At 37.7% G+C, this 21,177-nt stretch overlaps 1 protein-coding gene across 1 annotated transcript in view; it reads left to right on the top strand.

Moving 5' to 3' along the window:
• The first annotated feature begins 1,416 nt into the window (after window positions 1–1,416).
• The window catches only part of fndc7b (fibronectin type III domain containing 7b), a 57,887-nt gene continuing 38,126 nt past the window's right edge, over window positions 1,417–21,177 (top strand). Inside the window, exons 1-18 of the mRNA XM_014967764.2 lie at window positions 1,417–1,594; window positions 1,752–2,012; window positions 2,913–3,182; window positions 4,404–4,667; window positions 7,876–7,994; window positions 10,380–10,521; window positions 10,779–11,042; window positions 11,133–11,393; window positions 12,120–12,383; window positions 13,017–13,274; window positions 13,374–13,634; window positions 14,060–14,323; window positions 14,835–15,095; window positions 16,002–16,262; window positions 17,336–17,593; window positions 18,777–19,040; window positions 19,835–20,095; window positions 20,192–20,452. Coding sequence (XP_014823250.2) covers window positions 1,417–1,594; window positions 1,752–2,012; window positions 2,913–3,182; window positions 4,404–4,667; window positions 7,876–7,994; window positions 10,380–10,521; window positions 10,779–11,042; window positions 11,133–11,393; window positions 12,120–12,383; window positions 13,017–13,274; window positions 13,374–13,634; window positions 14,060–14,323; window positions 14,835–15,095; window positions 16,002–16,262; window positions 17,336–17,593; window positions 18,777–19,040; window positions 19,835–20,095; window positions 20,192–20,452 — 4,372 coding nt within the window. The remainder of the gene's footprint in view (window positions 1,595–1,751; window positions 2,013–2,912; window positions 3,183–4,403; window positions 4,668–7,875; window positions 7,995–10,379; window positions 10,522–10,778; window positions 11,043–11,132; window positions 11,394–12,119; window positions 12,384–13,016; window positions 13,275–13,373; window positions 13,635–14,059; window positions 14,324–14,834; window positions 15,096–16,001; window positions 16,263–17,335; window positions 17,594–18,776; window positions 19,041–19,834; window positions 20,096–20,191; window positions 20,453–21,177) is intronic.

Raw genomic sequence — 21,177 nt, 5'->3', positions numbered from 1 at the left:
TGAAAAGCTATTCGAAGCTAGGTGGAAACAAAGGATCAAATGCGCATGCGCTCTACATTCTAAAAGCAAAGCGCCATCTAGTGGCTTGTCATGACAACTACAGATGATCCAAGGTGTCGACGGTGCTTTCAAAAAGTGGATAATCGGAAAACACTGACAGTTTCCGGAGGAGTAAATTTCCGCCAAAAAATTCAGAAATTTTTAGATTAATCTCAGAAATTTTCTACAGAAAACTTGGACGTTTCTGAGTTTCAAAAGTTGAAAATTTTCGACTTTTGATTTCTGCTTTTAATCTGAACATTTCTAATATTTTTTTCTAGCACATTTTCAACTTTTGAAAATTTCTGAGATTAATCTTCAATTTTTTGAGTTTTTCCAGAAACTTTTGACTTTTCAAATTCAGACAAGTCCCAAATGTTGCAAATTTTCAACTTTGAAAGAGTTCTTTTGTAGAAAATTTCTGAGATTATTCTAAAAATGTCCATATTTTTTCAAGCAGTTTTTTTCCACCTTTTGGAGTGCAAAGTTAAGAAAAGATTTGCTTTTCTTGTTTAAAAAAACTAGAAATATCTTCTTTTTTAGAAAATTTCTGAGATTTATCTTAAAGTGTCTAATTTTTTCTAGCAACTTTTTGACTTTTCAAGTGTTTTCTTAACTAAAAATAGTGGCAGGGTGATAATTCACACATTAAAATGTAACACTGTCAGATAATGAATAGAGAAAACAAAGTTGTAAAACAATACATGGATAGAAGCTTTTAGGAAAGATGGGGATCCATTATAAACAGCCCCTATCACAGGTTGTGCAAGCTGGTACATAAGTGTTAGCTAAACTTATCCAAACAGCATCCATCCCTCCCTCTGCAGCTGTGACTGCCTCAGGCTGCAGGTTGGACCGCCTCTCCTCATCAGGTAAACATGATTGGTTCTCACCCGTCTTAAATCAAAGCTCAAAAGAATCCTGCACATCTTTTGTGTTTAGCTCCCTTATACATTAAAGAGATTTTAATCCCAGTCTCAGTGTGAAAGATGGGATTGCTGGGAGCCATAGGATTTTCTTTAGTTTTGGTTTCTCTCACACAGGTAAATCTATGTTTAATCTGAATGTATTGTAATTTATTGCTGGAATTTAAATCATATCACATACATTATTTTGCTGTTTACAGATACATCATTGTAGTGCAGGAGGTAAGAAAATTAAAAAACTAGTCTCACAATTTCAAGGCCAAAAGTGGAATTTAGAAAGATAAATATGTACAGGTAAAACTGTTGTTTTTCCTTTTATATGTGCTGTGGTTTATTAACTTTACTGCTTCATACTTCTGAATTTTCAGCGTGTAAAATTTTATCAGCAAAGTCAACAGCTGCCTCTTCCATTTTTGTAAAATGGGAGAGTTATCCCGGAGCAACAAGCTATATGTTGGACACCAGAAGGAAAAACTCGACAGATACGGCGCCGATTGTCCTTGTATCAGGGGCGCAGGTGACTGAGAGGAGCATCCAGGGTCTCAGTCCTGGAACTGAGTACAATGTGACTCTTAAAGTGATAAATTTTTTAAGTGTGAGCTGTGTGGCGTCAGCGTTGGCACTCACAGGTAAACCCAACAGGGAATATTTTCGTTTTTGCTTGATATCTCACATATTAAACAGATAAATAAAAAAATAGGCTTTTAGATGAGAAAGTTTTAATATTCTCTTAAATTAAACATTTTGGTGCATATAAAGCTTTTCTTTTCTCTGTTTTTCACTCAGTACCTGATACATCACAAATTTTAGACGGCTGGCCACAGTCAAGTACCTCCTTTACTGTAAAATGGACAGCAGTGCCATCTGCGCAGCACTACATCCTGCAGGTGTTCTCCCAGGCTACAGAGAAAATGCTAAACTTCACCTACACCACCACCACAGCCATGGTGACAAACCTGCAGCCCGCCACCAACTACGACTGCTACGTTTACACGGCTAACCAGGCAGGCTTGGGAAGCAGAAGCAATGTCAGGACCATCACAACGTGTGAGTTTCAAAAAATCTGACGAGAAACTTAATCTGTTTTACTCAAGACAAGTTGTTAGCTATTGAGTAAAGAGATCTTTATTTGCGTCCAAATTAGAAACAGGAAGAGAACAGGCAACATAACCCTGATCATCGTGGAGTTTATGTTTGTTTCTATGTATTTATATTTGGTTTCTTTTTGAATTTAGTTTGGTTTCAGCGCTGGTGTGGTGCTTAAAGAGTTTTCTGCTTTGATTTGAAGTATTTTTATCTAACATTTAGATGGTGTTATCAAAAGTAGAACATTAAAACAGTCTCAAACTGAATAATCCTAATTAAGGATGCCCAGAGTAAGACTTCTTGTCTTTAATTCTGATCATAGTTATTTGTGATACCAAGTCCTACGAACATCTAATTCCTTAAATCTGTACTACATATGGATATGCTTCAAAGTATCAATAGTTTTAAAGAGCAGTGAAAAATAAAACAACTACATTTTGTTCATATTACATCTCTACTACGGCACAAAGATGGTGTCCAACTTGACCAAGTCACCAGTGAGGCTGGAGGATCTGTTTTCCTTCCCATGTTATTCTTGTTCCAGTTGAAATTTGTTTGGTTCAACTCTGGAGTTATCAAAGTTACAAAAGCTGCTAAAATATTCTGAAAACACAAAATCTAAAACCAGCATAACTTTATTATTTGTTTCTAACAATAAATCTGACTCAAATTTCACTCCACAGCAGATTCAGCAGCAGATTCACTTCCAGAAGTGGAGCTTTTACTGTGCTCCACTTGATTTTTAAAATATAATTTAAATGTCATGGCTAGGACTCCTAAACTCTGATTACTAATATAAGTAAATATTGTATCCTAGTCTAATAATAAATGAGAATTTATGCGATCTGTTTTGTCTTTTAGTGGTGCAGCCTCCTGTTGGAGTAGCAACAACACCAATCAGTGTGGAATCAGTGAGAGTTACGTGGACGCCGGTGGTAAACGTCCTGATGTACCAGGTCACCATCCGGAACCTCGATGAACCCACCATGAAGCCTTCTGTGTACAACGTCACAAACACCAACCAGGACATCAACGGCATCCGCCCATGCTCCAACTACCTGATATCTGTGTCCTCGTTCAACAAGTTCCTGGTGCTGAGCGAGCCCACAAACCACAACTTCAGCACCAACAGTGAGTTTCCAGAGCCAAAGCTGGATCAGTAACTGCTGGATAAAGATCTAGGTCAGCTATTCTCTCTCAGGCCAGCCTTTCAGACATGCAGAAGATGATCCTCAGGGTAAAAAGGATTCAGATTCTCCAGCATCTTATCTTGTTGTTGAGGGTGTCATAAAAAATTCCCTGAGAGAAATTAATCCAAAGGCTATTTTTTTTTAATCTTTTCAAATAAAAGAGGGTCAAATTTGAGCCCGTGGTTATCTAATCAGCAATTCTGACTTGATCTGAACTTTTCAGGCTGCAACAATACAAGACCTTGCCAAGTTGTTTGTCTAGTTTCTATTGCAAATATCTTAGCACATTGAAAATAAGACAAAACTATCTTACAAGAAACATTTAAACCCAATATAGGAGCTGTTTTAAGTCAATAATTCCTTAATACTGATGAAAACGTTCTGCTGGCAGAATATTTCACTTACAAGTAAAATAGTCTGTCGATGGAGGTAGGATTTTTTCATCAATGTTAAGGAATTATTTACTTAAAAAGGCTCTGATATCTTACTGAAACCATGCTTGGAGGTTGGACCTTACATATTTATTTGCACTAGAAACTAAACAGAAATTAAGATTTTTTGTTTTTGCAGCTCAAAAGTGCATTTTTCCCAGCAGCCTGATGACCAGAAGCCTCTGAAATATACAGAAAATATGGATTAATTTAAAGTTACAAGGAAGAAAACATGTTATCATTCCCCATAGTAATAATTTATTGTTGTAATGGTGAGAAGCTTTAACACTGCAAAACACAAAATTTGACTAAGTTTTTTTGGTCCAGTTTCTATTGCAAATATCTTAATACTTTGAAATAAGACAAAACTAACTTGCAGGTAGGTTTTCAGTAGGAGCTTGTTTTAGTTCAGTAATTCCTTAATTTTGATGAAAAAATCCTGGTTCCATCGACAGACTATTTACTTGTTTTAAGTGAAATAATCTGCCAGTGGAACTAGTCCTTTTATAAAATCAATATTAAGGTATTATTTACCGGAAACAAGCTCCTATTTCTTGCAGAAAAGTTACTTGTAATTTGGTTTTGTCTTATTTCAAGAGTACTGAGATATTTGCAGTAGAAACTGGACCAAAAATACTTGGTGAAAATTTTACACTTTCATAGTGTAGGAGGTTTTCTCATGTGAAAAACACACAAAATAAATCAAATTTCTTATATTCAACCTTTCACAGAGTTGGCACCAGTGTCATCTGTATCAGTGGATTACTCCTGCAGCACAAACTCTGCCAAAGCATCTTGGTCGTCCGTCTTTGGAGCCAGTTCCTACATCGCCACAGCAGTGGATGAAAACGGATCAGAGATGCAATGCATGAGCCAGAGCACCAGCTGCACCATCGTCGGACTGACATGTGGCCAGCAGTACGAGGTGCACGTCATACCGGTATCAAACAACTGCAAGAACCGGGTCAACGCCACTTCAGCTTCGTTTCAGACTGGTGAGCCACAAAACAGCAAAGAAAAACACAAAGTAAACCTCAGTCTCATACTGAGCCCCATAAACATGCATTTGTTTTATATAAATACCTTATTCTACTGGTATTCGGCTAGTATAACATGCCCCCAACATGCTTCACTGCAAAAACACCAAATAAAACCCCCCAAATATTTTTGGTCTAATTTCTAGTACAAATATATTGGTACATTTGAATTAACATTAACATTTCAGGAAGATATAAAAGCTTGTTTCATTAATATTGATGAAAAAGTATCAATTCCACTGGGAGATTATTTTACTTACAATATGTAAGGAATGTCTTAAGTGGAATAATCTGCCACTGATACCACTTTTAGAATTATTGATTTATTTACTTAAAACAAGCTCCTATATCTTATTCAAAAGTTGCGTGTAAGTTAGTTTTGTTTATTTCAAGTGTACTAACATATTTTCACTCGAAACTAGACTGAAATACTTAATAAGATTTTGTGTTTTTGCAGTGTAACCATTCCAATAGTACTCCAAAGCTGGAAGAAAATCACATTTTCTCCCCTAAAGTTTGAATTCTAACATGGAAAGTCTATTGGTGTTTACCTCAAAGTCCAATATGGCTGCCATGTGTAAGAGAGGTGGTACAAACGGATCATTCTTGACTGATTATTGGCTTATATTTTACTTATAGTAATATTGTTTTTGTTCACCAACCACAACAGTTACCGAATTTCACAGACTTGGAAGAGAATTTCAAATTATTCTGTGGTTCATGTTCTGACTTCTGAGGGAAAAGGTAACTCTGAAAAATAATGGGAAGATGATCTGGAAACAAACAGCATTAGCCTCTAGCCAATCCATCGGACAATGTTACAAAATATGTGAAGAAATATTGGCTTTTTTACAATTTTTTCTTCTGTGTATTTCATTATCCATTAATTGTTACAGCTGTTTGGCATTAATGCAACCTCAAATGTAGTCCTCATATGTAGTGATTTTAGCTACTAATGCAGTTGAATGGTTCCTCCTGTCTTTTTATTGACAGAAACATTTTAATTTCCAGACTGCTATGCTAGCTTAAAGAGCAAGCTAGCATAGCAAGCATCTCAAGCTAGCATAGCCAAGATGAGCATGGCAAATAACCTTTATTTTAACCTGTATTTTATCTGAATGATTGACAAAATTAATCAGATTGTATTATTTAAATATATATATATATAATTAATTAAAAAATTTATTGCATAATTTTTTCCCCATCAACTTTCTTACATTGAAAAACACTGTCCTATAAGAAGAAACTGTTACAGTAGGCCCAAAAAATAAATTACAAAAATTCTAGCGACCATAAAAGACACTTTTTTGCTCTACACTTCGTGTTCTTGCCATTGAAATTTAAATATTATTTATATATTTCTGAATTAGTTTTCTTTCATTTTCTCTCTCTTTTTGTTCTTTTATTTTATTTTAGCATTGACATGTATATGGAAAGATTAAAATGACCAAAATAAAAAAGTAAAATGTTGACTAATTGATAGATAAGAAAGGAAAAATGGTAATAAATCAAACATCATCATTGCTAAGACTGATTTTTTTCTCTAGATTTTATAATCTTAAAACAGATGAAATCTCTGAATTTTTATGCAGAAATCCTGAGTGCCAGAAAAAAATTAACTCCGGTATAAAGAAACTGAATAAGAAATCCAAGAATCATTCTGATTTAATTGTCTGGTAACCTGCCTGCTTGTGAAATGCCATCTGACATCTGACCCCCATCTAATCCATTTCTAGTTAAATATGTGGCTTTAAACTGACACAGGCAGCAGAGAACTGTAACCTCATCCATAAGAATTAATTGGGTGATTAAATAGCAAATAAAAGATGTAACCTAACCGCTAAGCACCGGTGAAATGAATGGGGATGTTCTATCAAATTCTTCGATGGTGAGAGCTTTCACTGCTCCACCCAGGTGTCTCTTTTTGTTAAATGCTTTCATCTCACATGTCGCTCCATTCTTCTGAACATCCTGGCTCAAACTCGCTGTCCTGCCTCACCCACGCAGGGTAAACAATAAAATAAATAAAGACTTCACTGTAATTTAGTTGTGTCTGCTAACTTCTACTCTTCTTAAATTTGTGAGTTTGTCAGACGTAGCTGTGTTGACTTTTCATTAATTTAAACGAGGGTTTCTAAGTTAGTGCTTACTATTTCCCAGAATGCTTAGTGGCATGTTTTTGTATCCTGTGTTGCAACGTGAGTGAGTGTGTTACTAAGGCAAATATTAATCGAGTGCAACTGTTAGTTTGCACTGCTAGAGGATGACATTCATCATGTTCAAGCTATTTTTTGGCAGAATTCATTGTGTTGCTAGTAGAAAGTATTATTAGCAAGACACAAAATCTCACCAAGTATTTTTGGTCTAGTTTCTAATACAAATATCTTGGTACAATTGAATCAAGACAAGCAACTCTGCAGCAAGATAATTTTACTCATAAGATATTTTTTTCATGTTGTAAGTGAAATAATATGCCAGTGGAGTTAGTACTTTTTCATCAATATTAAGGAATTATTTATTTAAAACAAGCTTCTCTATGTTGCTTACAAGATGCTTGTAAGTTAGTTTTGTTTTATTTAAAGTGTGCGCAATTTTCAAGTTAAATGACTTTCAAATGTTTTACAGTGCTGCGTCACTAAATCTGGTGATTATAACACAGAAACCCCCTGTGGTAATCATAAGCTTTAATAAAAACATAAATTAAAATATTTCTCAGATATAAGAGGTAAAATGTGTTAGATCCTTTAAAATGAGTCTCATTACTTTGGGGAATACTTGTTTACAGGTTTCATCTTTCAAATCCTGTTTGCTGTCCAGGTTCACGTCCATGTTTGAATAATCTTTTTAAAAAATGGGTCTCCCATTCAGCTTCACATTGTTTTGTGTTCTTTCCCTTCATAATAGACTTGTGCTTTTATAAAACCTGAATGCAGGGAAACGCAGCTATCTGTATCAGGGCGTTTTAACCTAAAAAGAGATGTGAGACATTTCCCTTTTGATTGTGACATTTAATCATAATTACTGGTATTTTTAACTCTTCTGTCATACATTAATCACCTATTCTTCTTTTGGTAGCCTCTTGTGAATATATATGTATACATTAAAGTATATAACATGATGTGGTTACGAGGTTTAAATTACAAATTTGATATCTCTTTCTGTTTAGCTCCCTGCCCTCCTGGCAACCCGATGTTGTTGCGAGAATGTAGCAGCAACGTTATCATCTTCTCATGGAATCACACAAGCAACATAGATTTCTACATGGCCCGGGCAGAAGACTCAAAGGTAAAAAATAAATTAATAAATTATTCGGTGTCTGATTTGGGGTTTATTCTTTAAAAAAAAAAAAAAAAAAAAAATTGGTCCGGTGGGAACGGCGAAGTAGGTGGCAAATTTTGCTAACTGATTTTGTTAGCCAGAAGCTAACGGCCGGTGGAACCATAGACATAATATAAGGATAGACGCCTCATGCCCCGCTGTCGCCTATTGTCGCTGACGAGATTTAGGGCGGCCATCTTGGAGCGGTATACCACTCCACTCGGTACTATGTGTTTAACAGGCACAGTGACGGATCAGCGACGGATCAGCGCATTTAATCGATCATAACACACTTTTTTGTTACTGGAAACCATATTCAAACATCTATCAAAGCTACATTTATAAACAATTGTATTATTTAAGTATGTTATTTAAGTTATTTAAGTATTTAAATATGCTTAGTGGCTATAACAATAGAATAGGAATGGAATATTCTGATATTGATGTATAAAGAGCATATTACAAAGCACACAGCCGTTCATAATTTATTTAATAAATTATTTAGTAATATCAATACATATTTAAATAACTATACAACACAAATAAAGATTCATAATGGCACAAATAAATAATTAATACTGAATTATATATATATATATATATTTTTTTTTTTTTGCCGACTTCTAGCTTCAGAGATTCAGCAGCTGAGATTAAGTCCAAAATCTGATGAGATCCATCCTGCTGCAGTGAATCCGTCTCTCTTTATAGATTTCTCCCTCTTCTTCCTCACATCTTTATGAAACTTTCAAAACAAAAACGGAAGATTTGGGATGTATCTTACTAGTGAAAGAATATAAATAATAGTCTTTACCACCTGTGTAAACTTTGCCGGTGAATGTTATAACACATACGTTTTATAATATGTGTTATATTGTTTCATTTCTAAGGCTCTTGTGTCATATAATCTAAGTCAATGTTAGAGAACAATTAATATTTTTAGATGTACAGAATCTCAGTTAGTCTTCATAGCGGGGCTGAACCCGTATTACACCGGGTTCAGATACCAGCTAGGCGAGATACCAGCTAATATTAGCTGGTATCTCGCCGGTGGACATAAATACAGTAAAGTAATATTCTAATCACAATATATACACAATAATATGTCCATCTTACTTGTGAAATGCTGTCTGTGGAGCCCTCACATCAATAATCCATAGATCCGAACAATAATATCCCTCAGAGCTGAGGCATCTTCTATTGTTTTGATTGAGGAAAGTAGGAGTTTATACCGCTCTAAGATGGCCGCCGTATTTCCTGCGCCGGAGCAGCCAATGCGGCGTCTACCCTTATATTATGTCTATGGGTGGAACGTCTTCTTCTTCTTCTTCTTCTTCTTCTTCTTCTTCTTCTTCTTCTTCTTCTTCTTCCTTTCTTCTTGATTTTTGTTGGCGGTTAGCAAGAAACGTTAAGTGTGCGCCAGTGTAATTTCTTCTTGCAGTCCAATATTTATGACTTTTAAGTTAATCGGTCTTTTTAAATTATTAAGTGTGCGCTCTCAGTGACTGCTCCCGGAGAAAAAGGCATCCCATTCATTTATTACGAATTAAACAGGTATTTTTCGCCATGGATTTCAGAAAGTGAAGTATTTCAATTTTATTTCTTGTAAATTTGACGATATTGGCTGATATATAATAAAAACCAAAAATTTAGCATAGAAAAAAATCAGAATTTTGTGAAAAAGTGAAATCTCATGGTGTCACACCTAATCAAACCAGTCAGAACTACATGTTTTGAATATATTCCTGTACATTTAACTAATTGAGTCGTAATTATCACAATTTTTTGTAGGCCACCGAAAAAAAGAATTCAGCCTTTCTTCTCAGAATAAAAAAAAAAGAAAAACAAAATTCTTTGTTTTTTCTGCCGTGACGCTAATCCTCTTATGTATGAAACGGAGTACAATCAACTTCAATCAAATTTTTTAAAATATAGCAATTCAGAAACCTGGCTGTTTTCAACTGCGTATATCTAATTTATTTGCATATTTTAAGAATGAGCCAAAGAGATTGTTGCTTTGAATGCCTTAGATAAATAAATAGAATTTTTTCTTGTAATTGAAATTCATAAACTCTACAAATTGGGTTTAGTTGCACTAAATCATGACTGTATTTATGTGCACAGTGGGGGTCATTTAAAAACATTTAAAATGCTTCTTTAAAAATATAAAAACTCTTTTGTTGTAGTTAATTGGCAGTAACATCAGAGGGAGCCTCTGGTTGTAGCTCAAACACAAAGATGTTTACTTATTAATGCATAAAAAACATGCCAATAAAAAGTTTTCCATGTAAAAATTATAATTTTTTTCTTTGGTGGAGCATGAATGCACCTCGTTCCCTTTTCTTCTGTCTCCAGGGAGAGATCCTGAACTGCCTGACCGAAGACAACTCATGCTACTTCACACAAACATCATGTGGTCGACGGTATCGCTTCACCGTATTCTCCGTCACAGCGGGCTGCAGTAGTGGAGTTAGCTCGACTGTTGAAGTTCAAACAGGTAAAAAACACTTACATTTACAAAAATGTGAACAGAAACACAAGGTTGTGTGTTTTTATCTTCCATTCTGAACTCTTTTATGGGTGGGATTTTGCATGTGACGTGATGCTGCAGCTCATCTACACTCCAGTTAACGATTAAGGATTGACCAGTTACTAAATTGGTTGACGATTATTTCAACAATCAGTTAATCACGATTAATCTGATCTATTCTAAATTTGATTAAATAACCTCTAATGTATTGTTTTTTTCTCCAGCGCCATGCATGCCCCAGAATTTGCAGACTTCAGACTGCAGCAGCAGCAAAAATCTGGTCAGCAAGTGGGACCACGCTGAGGGCGCCTTGCGCTACATGGTTGAGGCTCAGGGAAACATCCGAAACAGCAGCTACAACTGCAGCTCACAGTCCAACAGCTGCGCCATGGAGGGCGTCCTCTGTGGAGATCAGTTGACCATGACCATCACGGCGTACGACGACGAATGCGCCAGTGCTCCAAGTTTGGGATTTCCTGCTGAGACAGGTGAGGGGAAACCTTGTTTTACACACCAATTTTTATGGGAAAGGTGTAAAAGTAACAGAGACTGGATGTAATTTGCTGCCTCTTGTTCAGTCCCGTGCGTCCCCCAGAATGTGTTGGCAACGAAGGAATGCGGGTCCAACTCCATCAGGGTGTCGTGGAAGATGAACAGTGGAACGGCTTTCTACATTGCTATTGCAAAGTCCAGTGACAATGTGATCGGCAGCTGCAGCTCCCTTACTCCATCCTGCACCATCCCCGGCTTGAAGTGCAGCACCAACTACACCGTCTACGTTATAGCCTCAAACTTTATGTGCAACAGCTCAGAGAGCGAGATGGTCACCTTACAGACAGGTACAGTAACAGAGGAGCTGAGCAACAGTACACAGTTTCTAAAAATAAAACAGAAAGGGATACAGCGCTTTGGTATGAAATACTATGAAAAGCAGAAAACAAGGTCCAATGGTGTTGCATTTCTACAGAAGAGGATAAAGGCCACTGGGAAAAAAGAATCGACCTTTTTTCTCTGAATTCTGACTTCAATCTCAGGATTCTGACTGGAAGCTGGAAAAAAAACTGAATCTTAAAGAAAAAACAGTTGAATTTTGAGAAAAAAAAAGTTTAAATTTTGAGTTCAAACTCAGAACTCTGAGTTTAACGTCCAAATTCTGTTTGAAGTCTGAATTCTGAGAAGAAATGTAGAAATTTGAGAAAAGTCTGAATTTTGAATTTGAAGACAGAATTCTGAGGAAAAAAAGTCAAAATTATTTTTTTCCAGTGGCCCTAATCCCCTTCTGTACTTTTTGTGAGGTAAATGTTTATTGGTGTTGAGTCCTGATGCACTTGAGCGTAATTTTTGCTCAGTCAGTTGGTGGAGTTTTGTGTCAGTCGGTTGCTACGGCAACGGGCCTGTGTGTACCTTAAAGCCGACACAGAGAGAGAGGAGAAAGGGAAATCAGGAGCGGTTTTGAGTTGTTCCTCTCCGTTTATTCTGTGCTGTTTTCCCTTTTGCTGTGGCCTGAAAATGCTTTCTACGTGAATGTTTGAAACGTAAAGTTTTGAACCTGATGTCCGTTCCAGCCGCCTGCGCTCCAGACAACGTCACCACCGCCCTGGACTGCGCCTCCAACACAGCTCTGATCTCCTGGCGGTGGAGCTCGCCCATTAACTCCTTCACTGCCACCGTCACTGACGAAGCTTACGGATCGCTCAGCTGCAGCTCCAACACGACCAGCTGTAAGGTTCCCAACATGGTATGCGGCCGCCTCTACAGCGTCTCCGTGTTTCACAGCGACGCCACCAGCTGCTACAGCGTCCCATCTCAGCCCGTCTACATGGAGTCTGGTAGGAGCAACATCAGCTGCAAACATGAGGCTGTGACCAAGTAAAACAAACAACATTTGAAAAGTGGAGACTTATGTTACTGGACAAATGCACCGTGATCGTTTTTGTATGGAAGAATATTCTGACTTTAATCTCAGAATTCTGATGTTTTTCTCAAAATTTTAAGTTTAATTTCTGAATTCTGACTTTGATCTAATAATTCTGATTTTATTTCTTGGTATTCTGACTGATCTCAGAATTCTTAATTTTTCTTTGAATTTTAGCTTAAATCTCAGAATTCTGACTTTAATTTCAAAATTTGGATGTTTTTCCTCAGAATTCTGACTTTAGTCTCAGAAGATGAAAGTCCTGGTTCCACTGGGAGATTATTTCATTTATAAAATGATTATAATGTCTTATAAGTGAAATTATTTGTGAATGGAAGGACTCCTTAAGGAGTTATTGACTCAAAACAAGCTCCTATATGTTGGTGAAAAGTTACTTGTCTTATTTCAAGTGAACTAATATATTTGCAATAGAAACTCGACCAAAAATACTTGATAACATTTTGAGTTTTTTCGATGCAGTCTTATTTTAATCACTCAGGATCCACACTTTACCTCGTTTCACGTCGCTCTTCTCATTTCTGCGCAGTTCCTTGCGGTCCGTCTAACGTCCAGGTGAACGTGAACTGTGGCTCTGGTGCCGTGAACATCAGCTGGGACGCGCAGAGAAAAGCAGAGGGCTACATCGCCGTAATCTCAGACACAAACAAGACGACGATCCGGTACAACACCACGCAACCCAGGCTGCTGATTGGCTCACAGGGCTGCGGGCAGCAGTACACAGTGGAGGTGATGTCCTTCAACCAGAGCTGTGTCAGCTTTTCTTCTCAAACTCACTTCAAAGAAGGTGAGTAAAGCCCTAATTTGGTTCCATATGTGTAAATGAATGCCTCCATGTTCCTCATGGTGGGCAGATGGGGGTTAAACGGAGGTTTTACTCCCACAGCGCCGTGCGTGCCCACCAACGTGGTGGCAAGCAGAAGCTGCGGGCAGAAGTTTGTGGATGTGGCGTGGCAGTCGAGCCGCGGAGCCCAGAACTACACCGTGACGGCGGTGGACGGCCAAGGCAGCCGCTTGACGTGCGTCTCCACGGAAACATCGTGCCGGCTGGACGGCGTAAAGTGCAGCCAGGTTTACAATGTGAGCGTGGTCGCCATGGATGACTTGTGCAGCAGCATGAGGAGCACGCCAGTGAAACTGACCACAGGTGTGTATTTGTAGAGATCAGATTATATAGATTTATCTTTTTTTTAAGCCAGGGGTGTCCAAAGTGTGGCCCGCGGGCTATCTGTGGTCCTTAGACTTGTTTTGTGCGGCTCCCAACTGAAATTCAAGAATGATTATTTTTAATCAGGGCAAAACTATGACTGACATAATTTTCTCACAATGGAAAATGTAAAGTAGAACTCAAATCTTTTTATAACAAAGCTTTTATAATGAGACAAACAACGTTTATCCAGGAACCTTTACTAAAAAGTCAGCTTTGCTGGACCCAAATCAGCTTTTACTTAGTTTAACTAATTCGGCTAAATATAGGGAGTCTTTTGAGACAAAGTGAATAAAATGCACACCACACTTTTCAGATTTATATTTGCTCCTAACTAATTAACATTAGTTGCTTTTTCCCTGCAGAGCCTTGCCCTCCGTCTCAGCTCACTGCCTCGATTAACTGCTCTGATAACTCTGCCAAGTTAAGCTGGGGCAGCAGCCCCAACGCTGCGTCCTACACTGGGAAGGCGAGCAGCTCGGACGGACACACGGTGACCTGTGACCCCGGCCTGACGCTGGGATGCCAGCTGAAGGGCCTGCAATGCGGCAAACAGTACAGCTTCACCGTGTCGGCGTCAGACGGTGACTGTCGAACTGCAGACAGCCAACCAGTCAATCACACAACTGGTGAGAAACACAGAAACCTTTATGTTTTTCATTTCCACTTATTAGTTTTAACTCTTCAATTTTCTAAGGAATTTTTCTTGGTGTCTCCTATTTACTTTACCTAGAAGTTAGCCTGTGGAAATATAAATTAAAATTAGCACGATAGTTTCTATTCTAATTTTTTTTTTTGAAGGGCAATTTTGTTTACTGAAACTTAATAATTCATTTTTTATTGTTTATTTATTTTATTGTTTATTTATTTTTGGATATTTAAGATATCTTCCAGTTCCAGTGTTAAATGCTCATTAGAATTTAAAGTTTATTAACATTTGGTCATGTGATCTTGCGTTATTACGACTATTTTACTTTAAAATGGTCTCAAAACAACAATATTATCATTTATCATAATAACTTCTGGCACAATTTATTTGTTATTGTGACAGGCCAGTTCATCATATTGAACAGTATGCTGATAGTTAGAGGGTACCACTAACGACACAAATAAAAGCTGTCATTCCTCTGTCTTGTTCAGCTCCATGTGCCGTTCAGGGCGTAATCACCCAGCTGAACTGCAGCACCAACGCTCTGAGCATCAGCTGGACGCCTGGGTCCCTCCCGGTCAACTACAGCACCAGCGCCGTGTCTGCTAGCGGCTCCGCGCTTAGCTGCTTCACGGACGACTACAGATGCACTTTAGCCGGCTTGCAGTGCGGTCAGCGCTACACCGTGAGCGTGAAGCCCATCAGCAGCACATGTGAAGGCCGGAGCAGCGTCCCGCAGATTGTGAATGCAGGTACGTTCACCAGTCAGAACCGTTCCCACCCGATACAAAGTTACAACAACTCTGAACCCGAAGTGATCCGTGCCATCTTAGTCGGCAAACGCAAAGCATAGCGGACCCGCGGCTAACGAGGCCAGCAAAAAGAAAATATGCGGATATTCTTGACAAATGTTATAAAAAGATACATGAACAAAATGGCTGGTGTCAGGATCAACCCACATGAGACGGAGAAGGAAAATATGTCAGACGATGTGGACAAACTGCCTCCGATCTCATACTACCAAACAGTTACTTAGCTAGTGAAGAGGAAGAGTGAGGAACATGGAGGAGCTTCACGGCCGGAAGACCATGGACTCATGAAATCAATGTGTAAACAAACTCTTCATGTGAATAACAAAGTTCTGGTGACTGGCAAAGTAAGTACATCTAGTAACAAACACGTAGGCTCCATGTCCGCCTTAGCCAGCAGATAAAAACTACATTAGTTAAGCTAATTTTGCTAGCTCAGCAGTAAGTGCGACAGTAAATATCAATGATGTTTATGTTAGTATTACACAGAGGTGGGAAGAGTACTCTAGTAGTTGTAATGTACTTAGCTTGTCTGTACGTTTTATAGGAATGAGGCAAGATCCAGTTCTAAGCTTGTGGATTGTTTATTGTTGTCATAGCAACTCCATTAGCAACTGCCTCCCAAGATGGCTGTCAGTTACAAAATTTGCAGAAGTGTGACATTACATGAGAACGATGTATGCATAGTATCCAAAGATCTCCTCCCATAGTTCACATGTTGGTCTTGAGGCCATGGGTCCGCTATGCGTCGTGCGCCGCTTGCCTACCAAGATGGCGCGGATCTCTTCCGGTTCAGACTTGTGGGAACATGTATAATCACGTTTCTGATTGACGTCTTCTTCTTTTTAGTCCCGTGTGTCCCAGTGAACGTCCAAGGCAACGTGGAGTGCTCCACCAACACCCTGCAGGCGTCCTGGGCTGCAGCTGCCGGAGCTACAAACTACGTCTCCACCCTGACCGGACCGGGAGGCGCCTCCTCTTCCTGTCTGACCACCAACCAAACCTGCACTTTCACCCGTCTGCAATGCGCTCAGACTTATAATTTCAGCGTGGTGGCCGTCAACGACAGGTGTAACAGCACAAAGAGCAGCACTGTCTCTGCAAAAACTGGTAAAAGATTACATTTAGTACCAGGCAGTTACTATTATATGTATCATTTTGCTATATTTTGTAATATTTTCCATGATAATTGATGATAATTACCTCCAGCTCCATCAGTCATCATTTATTTTCTTCCACACCAACTACGAGAACTGTAGCTCAATTCCATACAGTTATATTTTCTTCCCAAATGTTTTTAAATCCACAATATTACAAATGTATGGAAGACCATTTCTGCCATTCTGATGACAAAAAATAGACTTCTCTCATAATTATGACTAAGCTATATGATAAGTATGAGATTGTTATCATCTCAAACTTACCATATAACTTAGTCATAAGCTATACAAATTAAATACATTTGTATTTCATTTGTATGGAAGCCCATTTCCGCCACTCTGATGGGAAAAAAAATAAACTTGTCTCATAATTAAGCTATTTCATAAGTATGAGACAAGTTTATTTTTGTTCATCAGAGTGGCTGAAATGGGCTTCCATACAAATAAAATACATTTGTACTTCATTTGTAGATGAAATATAAATGTATTTGAATTTCATACATTTCCATTTGTATGGAATGTACTTCCATACAAATGAAATGTGTTTCATTTGTATGGAAATACACTTACATTTCTTTCATAATTATGACTAAGCTGCATAAGTATGAGATTATTATCTCATACTTATAAATAATAACCTCATACTTATGAGATAGCTTAGTCATAATTATAAGAGACGTATTTCTATGTTTATTTTATTTTTTCCAGAAATGGACTTCCATCCATACAAATGAAATATATTTAATTTTAACTGACAAACTCATATATAACAAAAATAACTTATGAATTTATAAGCTTTACAAAATGGTGATTACACTGATTTATTTAAAATGTTTTTAAAGAAACATTTTGTAACATAGTTACTTTGTTAACCTCTTTTCCTTTTTTAATGTTTCTATGCAATGCAGTTGACTTGGAAAACAATTCATGCCACTTGAACTGAAAAAAAAGGATGATTATTCAGGTGGAAACCTGGTTTTAATTTTATTCACCATATCTTTGTTTGCTTGCATGCGTCTCCAGCTCCATGTGACCCTGCAAACGTCGCCGCGTCTCTGAACTGCCTCTCTGAGGTGGCGACGGTGACGTGGAGCGCCAGCGCCGGAGCGAACCTTTACACGGTCGTCGCTCAGGCCGGCGGACTTGTGGACTCCTGCAACTCGACCGGAACCTCGTGTGAGCTGAGCAAGCTGCAGTGTGGAGAGAATTACACCGTCACCGTGCTGGCCGGGGACGCCAAGTGCAACAGCTCCATTCTGGCCAAAACCAGCATAGTAACAGGTGAGAACACTGTAAAAACACAAAGTCTCACCAAGTCAGTTTGGTCCAGTTTCTAGTTTAAATATCTTAGTGCACATAAAATAAGACAAAACTAACTTACAAGTAGCTTTTCAGCAAGCTACATTAGCTTGTTTTAAGTAAATGTGTCCTTAATATTCATGAAAATTTTCTTACTCCAGTATAAAAATAAAGTTTTGCCATGTTATAAATGAAATAACTGGAACTTTTTCCAACAGTGTTAAAGAATTATTTGCTTAAAATAAGTTCTTACTTACTGAAAAGTTACTTATGAATCAGTTTTGTCTTATTTCAAGTCTGCTAAGATATTTACACACTAAACTGGACCAAAATTATCTGATAATATTTAGAGTTTTCTTTTTTCACTGAGCATTGTAAATTTAAGTTCTTGGAATTTTACCTTACAATTTTAAACCAAACTTTAAATTAATTAATGTGAAATATATTTAATGCTTATTATAATGTAAATTAAAAGCCCTGTCTTAATATATAAACGGTTATTGGTGTTTAAAAAAGATAATCAAAATACAAACTGAATATTTTTACCAATTAAAAGTAGTAGAAAATACTCTGCAGTTAATAAAAATAGGAATAATTTTCATGGTTATGTATTATATGTTGTTGATACAATAAAATTGTTTGTTAAAATATAGATATTTTATATATATTTACCAAATAAATAAAGCCATCAGTATTATTTTAATCTAAATCTAAAAATGATTGAATGTAGAAATAATTGATTCACATTTCAATATTTATTTAGAAATGAATTTAACTGCCTAATTCACAGTGGCTGTGCTCCAATGCATTAAAATAATTTAAAATGAGACAAAAACTCATCAAATTCACCCAAACATTTGATTGAATCACTTTGACTTGGTCAGTTTTAGCGCCTAGCTTAGATTTCAAACATGAAATATCATATATGTTAAGTTACATACTTATACATAAATTGCCTTAATATAAAAAAATAGTGCAAATTTAAGAAACTTAAAGAAAAAGGGTAAAATTGAATGTCAAAGGGAGAGAAAGTGTCTCAGACTCAGACAGATTACCAACTAAAACACACATTTATAAACTTTCTAGCATTTAATTTAAACATTTACGTCGTTAAGACGTCGCTCTAAATAACACGACTCATATTCTGTTTTTTCTTTCCATGCAGCTCCCTGCACTCCAGTGATCAAGAATTACTCTCATTACTGCGTCACTAACCACACTTTGGTTTCGTGGGTTGAGGATAAGGACGCCGTTAGCGTAGCGGTCAATGCTACGTCCGACCGGGGTCACTCGCTGACCTGCAGCTCTTCCACCAACAGCAGCTGCATTCTGGGTAACCTCCTGTGTGGACACACCTACACTGTCCAGGCTGTCGCCATCGGAGTTCAGTGCACCAGCAAACCCAGCTCTGCTTTCCAGATTATCACAGGTTTGAGCAACACAAAAATACATTCACTTATATGGAGCTAAATTAGGCTCAAGAGTCATAATGTGCACAAGATTTGTATCTATCAGTAAAGTTTATTTGTGTAGCACACTTCTGTAACAAGACGGATAAAATGGTAATTTTTTTCCTCAAAATTGCCTTTTATCTCTGATTTTTGACTTTTATCACATAATTATGACAGTTTCTGAGAAATTAGACTTTTCTTGCAGACATTTAACTTTTCTCTCAGAATTTTTACTTTTTTTTCTCTGAATTTTGACTTTATCAGCATTTTGAATTTTCTCAGAATTTAACATCTTTATCTCAGAATTTTAAAATTTTTTCATAAAATTCTGACTTTAATATTTGAGATCAAAAGTAGGAATTCAGAGGAAAAAGGTGTAAATTCAGATAAAAGTCAGAATTCTTCATTTTTCCCTAATCGTCCTCCGTAGGTTAAGGTTCAGAAATTCAAGCTTTTCTTCTGCCTTAAACGCATCATCTAAGAAAATCTTGAAAGCTGAAGCACAGGCCAGCTGACCATGTGAACCGGTCCGTCTGCAGCTGGTGATTCAGAAACACGCCTTTGCAGATTTGTATTTGTAAAGTATTACTACACATACAGTTTGAAGCGTGTCAATATGAGAAACTTTATTCTTATTTCAGTGTTGAAGTACACGTTCATGCATTTCTGAATTATGTTGTACACTTACAAATCTTGTATGCTTTTTGAATCTTTTTGAGACCAAGTTGCCTCCATAGTTTCCATTAAATTGGAGCTTCTTTCTCTCCATCAGCGCCCTGCACCCCGGGCAACGTGGAGTACCAGTACTACTGCGGATCTGGGATTGCTCTGGTGAGCTGGGACGAGGCTCTGGGCCGGGACAGCTACTACGTTCGCGCCCACGCGGGCGACCACTCCGTCTCCTGCGCTGCCAGCCAGGACACCGACTGCTCTCTGCCGCCGCTGCGATGCAGCCGCAACTACCAAGTAGAAGTCATATCAATGGCTAGCAGCTGCAACAGCAGCATTCCTGGAGTCACTCACATACAGACCGGTGAGTCACGTTGGTCTGCAGCCAGCGATTACTTTAGGGCTGCAACTGTAGATCTGTACTGTAAATAAAGCCCCGTTTTGTGTCACTTCCTGTCAGCTCCCTGCGCTCCCACCAACCTCAACGCGTCCCTGTTGTGTGAGAACAACACGGCGGAGGTGAGGTGGCAGCCCAGCGACGGAGCGGTGCTGTACAGCGTGACGGCCACTGGACGAGACGGTGACCTGAAGCGCTGCACCACAAACACCTCCACCTGCTTATTACCCAACATGCATTGCTCTCAAACCTACCTGATCATCGTCAGCCCCTCCTCTAACCAGTGCAAAGGCCAAGACACGCAGGTGTACACCTATAATACAGGTGAGACATAAATGTCAAACTGTAACTTCACAGCGCCCCCTAGAGGAGGTGGGGAATGTTCTTTCTTCTGCCAAAGCACAAAATCTTACCAAGTACTTTTTAGTTTCTAGTGCAAATATTTTTTTGCACTTTGCAGTGGGACAAAACTAACTTACAAGTAACTTTTTAGCAAAAAATAAAAACTATTTAAAGTAAATATCGATTAAAAATTACTGGTTCCACTGGCAGTTTTGTTATAAGTGAATATTTATCACTTATGACATTGGAAAAATGGCTTGTTATAAGTAAAATAATCTCCCAATGGAACTAGTATTTTTTCAATATTAAGGAATTATTGGCCTGAAACCAGTATCTGTATCTTGCTAAAAAGTTACTTCTAACTTAATTTTGTCTTATTTCAAGTGTGCCAAGATATTTGCACTAGAAAATAGGCCAAAATACTTGGTAAGAGTTTGTGTTTTTGCAGTGTAGTAACATGTGAAACACATTCTTGATAATAAAAATGCACTGCAAAAACACTAAATCTTACAAAGTAACTTTGTTTCAGTTCTACTCTAAATGTCTTATTACACTCAAAGTAAGACAAAACTAACTTACAAGTAACTTTTCAGCAAGAAATAAAAGCTTGTTTTCAGTAAACAATTGATTGATATTGATGAAAAATTACAAGTTGTAAGTGAAATAATCTGCCAGTGGAAATAGTAGTTTTTCATTCAATGAATGAA

This window comes from Poecilia mexicana, unplaced genomic scaffold (genome assembly GCF_051168715.1).
Source record: "Poecilia mexicana isolate PSO_F unplaced genomic scaffold, ASM5116871v1 scaffold_4, whole genome shotgun sequence".
NCBI classification, from domain to species: Eukaryota; Metazoa; Chordata; class Actinopteri; order Cyprinodontiformes; family Poeciliidae; genus Poecilia; species Poecilia mexicana.
Note: the sequence above shows the minus strand (reverse complement) of the source record. Positions and strands in the feature narration are given on the sequence as shown.